General features: G+C 44.7%; 1 protein-coding gene across 1 annotated transcript; it reads right to left on the bottom strand.

Annotated features, from left to right (window-relative positions):
• Positions 1 to 273: 273 nt before the first annotated feature.
• Positions 274 to 2703, bottom strand: LOC125189685. Its single transcript, XM_048086938.1, has 4 exons — positions 2413 to 2703; positions 1358 to 2205; positions 1018 to 1254; positions 274 to 673 (listed from the first exon to the last, which is right to left on the bottom strand). Exons 1-4 carry the CDS (start codon positions 2701 to 2703, stop codon positions 274 to 276), a joined length of 1776 nt encoding a protein of 591 aa, XP_047942895.1.
• Positions 2704 to 8464: the final 5761 nt, after the last annotated feature.

Raw genomic sequence — 8464 nt, 5'->3', positions numbered from 1 at the left:
CCCCCTAGTAACAAAAGAAATGAAACACCAAATTCTCGGGTCGGAGATCATAAGTGACAAAACAATTTCCCCAGTGAGTTTGGTGCTTCGAAAAATATTTTTGGGAAAAACTTTTTTAAATTTGTTTGGGTTTTCTTATATTCGAAAGCAACTGAACTATTTACATAGCAATTGAGTATCCTCAAGATTTCCTAGGTCAGTGTAAAAATAAATTTCGTTCCCCACTTTACTTGACCTAGGAATTCATTGAGGATATCCACTTGCCTGACCACCTTAAGAAATAATAGCAGATGCATGTAGTGGCGTCTCTTCCACCACATACAGATCTGTATTATCTATGTATACCTTCACTCTGTGCCCATTTACTAGGAAAGGAACCGAGTCTGGGGCGCTCCCTTGAATCTCTACTGCTCCATTTGCTCGAAGGCCAATGATCGTGTATGGCCCTATCCACTTGGATTTCAGTTTACCAGGCATTAGCTTCAGCCGAGATTGAAAAAGAAGTACTTTCTGCCCTACTCGAAGTTCCTTGACCCGGAGGTTCTTATCATGCCAGAGTTTGGTTCTTTCTTTATACCACATGGCCGAGTCGAATGCCTCCAGTCTTAGTTCCTCCAATTCCTGTAACTGCAGTTTGCGTTCTTCTTCACAGGCCGGCGCTTCATATTCATCTCTTTAATGGCCCAGTAAGCTTTATGTTCCACCTCCACGGGCAAATGGCACATTTTCCTGAACATGAATCTATATGGTGACGTCTTGATCGGTGTTTTGTAAGCAGTCCTGTACGCCCAGAGAGCATCGTCAAGGTGCTTACTCTAATCTTTCCTTGTGGTGTTCACCGTCTTTTCCAAGATGTTTTTTATTTCTCTGTTTGAGACTTCCGCTTGACCATTCGACTGAGGGTGATAAGGTGTAGACAGCCGATGATGTACACCATATTTTTTCATCAAAGCTTCTATTGTGCGGTTACAAAAATGCGTTCCCTGGTCCGAGATGATGGCTCTGGGTACCCCATACCTATTGAAAATATTGGTTCGCAGAAATTTAGCTACCTCCTTTGACTCACAAGTGGGCGTAGCCTTTGCTTCTATCCATTTGGATACATAATCTACTGCAACCAAGATGTACGTGTTCCCATATGAAGATGAGAAAGGGCCCATAAAGTCCATGCCCCAAACATCGAAAATTTCACAAACTATTATCGGATTCTGCGGCATCTCATCCCTCCTAGAAATCCCCCCGGTCAGTTGACATCTTTCACAGACTTGACAAAATTCAAAAGAATCCTTGTTCAGAGTCGGCCAATAAAATCTACTATCCAAACCCTTCCTGGCAGTTTTCCTAGGTCCAAAATGACCTCCACAGGCTAAGGCATGGCAGTGGTTTAGGACATCTTTCTGTTCCCACTCTGGAATGCATCGTCGGATTATCTGGGTTTGAGCACATCTTCCAGAGGTAGGGATCATCCCAGAAGTAGTATTTGGTTTCACTCTTCAGCTTCATTTTCTGGGCCCGGGAAATTTCGTGGCAACCTGGCATTTCTCCTATGACTAAGTAATTAGCCAGGTCAGCGAACCATGACTCTGCATTCATCGGGCGCTTCCCCCTGTCTGATGTTCCTAGACCTGTTACTGTCAACACTGTTTCCCAGTCAATAGGTCTAGCAGACTTCCATATATAATAAAGATGTTCCTCGAGGAAGGCATCAGGTATAGCTTCATCCGTATACCCTTGGAATATTCGGATTAAATGATCTGCAACTTTGTTCTCTGTCCCCTTCTTATCTTTTACCTCCCAATCAAATTCTTGCAGCAACAACACCCATCTAATCAACCTTGGCTTAGACTCCCTCTTGGCCAGGAGATACTTAATCGCATCGTGATCAGTGTAGACTATTACTTTCGACCCTAATAGATACGGTCGAAATTTCTCGAATGAGTATAACACTGCTAACATCTCTTTTTCTGTGGTATCATAGTTCTTCTGAGCCTGGTTGAGGGTCTTCGAGGCATAAAAGATGACATAGCTTTTCCCGTCAATCCTCTGACCTAGGACCGCTCCCACTGCAAAATCACTTGCATCGCACATTACTTCGAAGAGGTAATTCCAGTCTGGCGCGCGGATTATCGGGGCGGAGACAAGTCTATCCTTCAGCATTTGGAACCCCTTCTTGCACCCTTCTTTGCAAAATCCTTGATGAACCTCCTATAAAAGCCTGCGTGACCCAGGAACCCTCTAACCTCCTTCTGATTCGTGGGGTAGGGCAGTTTCGAGATTACATCCACCTTGGCTTTATCCACTTGAATCCCTTTCTCAGAGACTACATGACCGAGGACTATTCCTTCGGGTACCATGAAATGGCATTTTCTTGAAGTTTAGGACTAAATTCTTCTCCTGACACCTCCTCAATACCAGATCCAAATTGGCCAAGCATGCATCGAAGGAATTCCCATACACCGTGAAATCATCCATAAAAATTTCAAAGCATACCTCCAACAGATCTGAGAAGATGCTCATCATCCAACGCTGGAATGTTCCCGGTGCATAGCATAATCCAAACGGTATTCTTCTATACGCATAAGTGCCAAACGGGCAGGTAAAGGTTGTCTTCTCCTGATCTTCAGGATCCACATATATCTGGAAGTATCCACTGTACCCGTCTAGGAAGCAAAAATATTGCTTTCCAGCCAACCTTTCCAACATCTAGGAAGCAAAAATATTGCTTTCCAACTTTTTGGTTGCTTCATTGAGCTTCCGGTAATCAATGCACATTCTCCATCCAGTCACCAATCTAGTAGATACCAACTCATTCTTATCATTTTCCACAACTTGTATTCCCGACTTCTTTGGCAACATGTGAACTGGGCTGACTCATTCGCTTTCTAGAATGGAGTAAATAATCCTCAAGGATAGGAACTTCAAAACTTTCTTCAGAACCTCTTCCCTCATGTTTGGGTTTAGCTTACGCAACGGGTCTCTATGCGCCTTCGCCCCCTCTTCCAGTCGGATGTGGTGCATGCAAAGATCGGGGTTGATTCCCACCAGGTCGGAGAGCGTCCACCCTATGGCCTTCTTGTTCCTCCGGATTACTTCCAATAGATCATTCTCCTGTTCCGCTGTCAAGTGGCTGTTGATTATTACTCGGGTAGTTTCTTCAACTCCTTCTTTGGTGTGATGGCTTCCTGGGGCAAGGAGTTTTTCTCTAGACCTCCTGTTGCCATTTCACCCAAGTTGGTTCCTTCGTCTAGGCCCTTCACTTGAACAGATCCCGTAGACTCGAATGACAGTGGTTGGTGGCAAAATGCCATGATCGTTTCATTGATCTGTTCATCTGTCAGGTTCCGAGTTAATAGGGTTTCACACCATCCTGCTACCTCCTTGTCAACAGACTGGCTCAGCTCCGAATTGTTAAATTGTTCCTGCATTAATTCAGTCTCAAGATATTCTTGGACCAGGGGGTTAATGATATCGACAGAATGCAAATTCTCAACATCCAGTGGATTTTTCATAGCTTCATCGATGTTAAATGTGTATTTTTCCCCATGATAATCCAGGCATATTGTTCCATCAAACACATCAATTATAGTCTTAGCGGTGCGTAAGAATGGCCTTCCTAAAAGCACTCCGCTAGACTCAGCAGATTCATTATCACTCATTTTTATTATATGGAAATCAGCTGGGTACAGGAAATCATGCACTTTTACTATCACATTCTCCAGCACACCTTCGGGTGAAATGCATGTTCTATCGGCTAACTGAATTACTACTTTCGTATCAACCAAACTTACCCCCATCAACTTCTTATATATCGAAAGTGGTAACACATTTATCGAGGCTCCTAGATCACACATCGCATGCTCAATTTTTATGTCACCCAGAGAAATGGGCAAAGTGAACATACCTGGGTCTGTGCATTTTGATGGCATCCTCCTCTTCTGTATCACAGCCGACACATTTTCTCCAATTACTATCTTCCCGTCGGGCTTGGTTTTTCCCGCTATGAACTCCTTAATGAATTTACTGAATGTAGGCAGCTTCAAAGCTTGTAGGAAGGGCAGGTTGATCTCCAGTTTGCCGAAAATCTCCATGAAGTCGTCGGTGTCGTCCTTCTTCTTTTTGGCCTCCCCCCGATGAGGGAATAGCTTCATGCGGTTCAACGTTCCTGTTGGACCTGGGACTGATGATTCTCCGACTTCTTTCCTTCCTTCCTCAATCTCCACTCCAGGCTCTGGGTCTAAGAAAAATGGATCAGCCATCCGAGGTAGTGGTTTCTCCAGGTCCCCTTTTTGAAGACCGTCTTCTACTCTGATATTCCTTACCTCAGTATCCTCTAGGTCAGGGGTCCTGCCTTCCTTGCTCGTCAAAAGAGGTGTACTCTCATCTTCTTTCATCACCGGACCTTCATAGCCCCGTCCTGACCTCAAAGTTATCTGACTAATATTTGCCCGGTCAGGTGGTTTCACTGAAGCTGGTATCCTTCCCTCGTGTCCCCTCATCTCATTCAACGAAGTGGCCAATTGTGACATTTGCTTGGCTAACATATCCATAGCAGACTTATGCTCTTGTTGTGCATCTTGAATTTTGTGTACCACATCATTGTTTGCCTGCATATTGTTCTGCATGTGTTGTTGAGAGCTGACTAGGTCGTGTACCATATCATCCAGATTCCTCGGAGGCTTATAGTTCGATTGATTTGAACTTGACCCCTGATTGTGGCTCGGTCCACTCCCCTGATTTGGGCGATAATTACCTTGACCTCATTGATTGTTGCCGAACTGGCTCCATGACCCTTGATTTCCCTGGTGTGTATGCTGGAAATTCTGGTTGTTCACAGTGGCGTTCCTCTGGTGTGGTGGCACATAAGAACTCCCTTGATTACTCTGGTTCCTGTTGTTCTAATTGGACTGGTCCCCTTAATTGCGATAACTCCAGTTATTTGGCCCTTCCTGGTTTTTCCCTGACCAGTTTGAGTTCTGCTGGGGCCCGTCCTGACTGCGGTTAGGCCAGTTCTGTTGGACTTCTGCTGGACCTGGGTACTGTAGCTGGAGCTGTTGGTTTCCATCTGCCCACCTAAAACAAGGGTTGTCTCTCCATGGTGCCTCCTTGATCTTCCACTGATTCCAGCTTGTATTCTGATTATTTTGATTCCAATTCCCCACAACATTTACCTGGGCTTGAAACTCTCCATCGGGCGGTGGACCATAATAGAGCTGGAGTTGATTTTCCTCTGGACCTGGCGGTTTCTCTTTCTCCTGCGAGGTCGGGGAATTCTTTTTCTCAATCGCACTAAGAAGTGTCTTCTCCAACCGATCTATCATGTCCCCAACTCCATGTCCTTCTTGTTCCTTGATTGCGTTGGCTGAACCTCTCCTCATGATACGTGGGTGGTCGTATGCCTACTTTGCATCGATCAGCCTTCCCAAAATCTTACGTGCTTCACTTGCCTTGGTCTTTGTAAAATTCCCCCCGCTCGAGGAATTCATTAAGTCCTTCGACTCAGGATTAGCTCCTTCATAGAAAAAGTAAAAAGTCTCAGCCTCCATCATCCTATGATTGCGACAGGCATCGAGCAGCCCCTTAAAAAACGAGACCAGTATTGACTCAAGGACTCATCGTAATCCTGCTTGCATTCCTGAATCTCTTTCTTTAGGGCATTTGTTTTGTTGGACGGGAAGAAATAGTCCAGGAATTCCAGTTTAAAATCCTTCCATGTGTTGATCGAGTCTGGTGGAAGCCTCAGCAGCCAAGTATTAGCCTCCCCCTTAAGGGCAAATGGGACTGCACGCAGGCGGTATTCCTCCTCAGTAGCCTCGTTGGGTCGCTTTTGGATACTGCACAGCTTACTAAACTCGTTTAGGAATTCGTAAGGACATTCATTCCTTCGTCCAAAGAATGTAGGTAAAACACTCAGCACATTTGTCTTGATATCAATAGACCTCTGGCGCTAGTTCGAGACTATGGCATGGGCGGGTTCACCGTCCAGATGCGCGGTGAGTGAACCTATCTCCGGGTCGGGATCCTCCAGGTGTGCCATATCTACGTCTTCCTCCTCCTCGGTTTCGGAGTGCTCTGTTTCTGTAGAAGACTTCGGGTCCTCCCTTCCTGACGAGTTCCACTCCTTCTCACTTTCTGATTCGAATCGAAATGGATCTATTGTTGTAAACCTCGATCTGGTGGTGACGGTGGATGTTGATTCCTTAACCTGCCACCTGACTTGAGCGTCCCTCGACCCAGACGGGTTACTCCAGTTCCCAAATCGTGAGCCCTTGCTCATAAACCGCCAAGAAAAACAAATAATAGAAATTAAAACTATATACAACAAATCCTCAAACACGTAAACAAACTACGCCATCCATCCCCGGCAACGACGCCATTTGAAGTAGCTGAAGTTTAATGGTTAGCGAAAGAGTGTTCAAAATTAAAAACCCTCGATCCAGAAAATCCTCTAGACACTGGGTCTAGGAACTCAGAGAATCTTGAGCTACCTGTCGTTGGACACACAATCACTACCTTAACTCCCCCTTGAAAACCCTCAACCCACTTTAGCTAAGAAAATTAGTACAGGGAAGTAGGGATCGAATTCACAGAGATGAATGCGTAAGTAAACATGTTCAAAAACCTGGAAACTATTTTTGGCTGCTGCCACGCAATTTTTGGGGTTGAGACCTACTTCCTAGACTTGGGAATTTAAAGAACTTATCCTAACAGCTAGATCTAGACGGGATCTTTTAAGCATGCATAAACCAGAATAAAATAGGACAATTACTAGACCGAGCGAACAGCTTTCTAAATTAACCTAGACTTGGGAAAAATTAGATGTGGGGACCATTCCCTAAAACGGCAGGGTACGACTGAAAAGCTGCAAAATAACTAACCTAAGGACTAACTAATAGCGACATCATCTTCTTCAACTTTTACCACGAAAAAACCAGTGAAAAACTGAGCAAAACGAAGATCGAAGCAAAGTGAACGAAATTAAACCGACAGAAACGAAGAACATGTAAAACTAAAGCAGATCTACGACTACTAGACGAGGCAAAATAAGAATGCAGAATTTTATTTAAACAATGAAATCAAGCGAAAACAAGCAGATCCATCCACGGGACTCTTAATCCACTCCGGATTCAAGCTATCCACAACAATCAAACATCATTTCCATCTCCAATCCTCAAAAGTTTACGCAGATTCAACCGATCAACAACAAATTCCTTACAATCCAACTCCAAACTCAAATCAACCAACAATAATCAGCAAATCAAACCAACAACACCTCAATAAGATAAACGAAATAAAAGTAGCAACATCCATTGCAAAATACTAAGTATTCAACGATAATAACGAAACAGAGCCGAGCCTCGAACAGCGAGGACTCGAAAAATACGAAAGTAAACAGGAAAGCAAAAGGTAATTGTTTCTTCGCCTCCGTAGAGACGGTGTTGCTCCACAATCAAACTGAAACGTGAACACCTGTACCAATTCCCCGTGAAAGTGTGTGTAGAGAAGTGGAAAACTAAGCTAAGCGCTGAAAAGTGATGATCTTTCATGTTGATCGCATGCTCTTATTTATAGTGGATAGAGCTTCTAGACTGTTCCTGTGTTCCCTATTTTGCCCTCCAATTTGACGCTCCTCGGTCTAGTAGCTCTTCCTTTTTTTCGCTCATTTTCCCGCTCGCTTTTTCTCCTCGAAAATCTTCATCTTCTTCCTGGGGCTTGCGATTTCTCTACACACCTGGCTTATAAAACTTTGTTAGACCCATGAAATCACAGAATTTTATCCTATAACCAATGCATGAAATTAACCTTATCACACACGCAAGGAGTGGGACTTTTAAAACCAGTGTGTCTAAGGGGATCCACATCACTGACCATCTCCTCCGTTTTGCCCAAGAATTCATTGGTTACAATTTGATGGCCACGGCCAGTTCCAGCATCACCACCACCGAGCTCTACTTTACATGGTGCATGTCCAAACGCATCAAAGTCCACCTTGGGTATTAGTTAGCCCAAGCCTGCCATCAGATGACCGCCAACCCTTTCCGCCACATGTACACCTACCATCTTTTAGGTGCCTACATAGAGCGCAACTTCGTGATGAAGATTGGGAAGGCAGAGCCGAGTGTTACAATGTGCGAGCCCCCGGAGCTATTTAGCATGGAGTACTTTTTCAACAAGAGGCTCTTACACATGGAAGGGCAGGAGTTGTGCTTCTTCAACATAGGGGCCAATGTGGACAAAGTGAAGCGTGAACCGGAGCTGGTGGAGGATGTGGTGACTGTGGACGTGGCAGAGCTACAGAAAGAGATGGCCGTGATGAGAGAAGAGATGGGGGGAGTCAAGAAGCAGCTGCAGGAAATTAAGGGGAGTCTGGATGCCCTAGCCGAGCGATCATCTGCCCAAAATGAGAGGATGACCGATGCGGTCAAGCTAATGAAGAGAATGGCAGAATGGTTGGGAGAGGTGCTTC

This window comes from Salvia hispanica, chromosome 5 (genome assembly GCF_023119035.1).
Source record: "Salvia hispanica cultivar TCC Black 2014 chromosome 5, UniMelb_Shisp_WGS_1.0, whole genome shotgun sequence".
In the NCBI taxonomy this organism is placed as follows: Eukaryota; Viridiplantae; Streptophyta; class Magnoliopsida; order Lamiales; family Lamiaceae; genus Salvia; species Salvia hispanica.
Note: the sequence above shows the minus strand (reverse complement) of the source record. Positions and strands in the feature narration are given on the sequence as shown.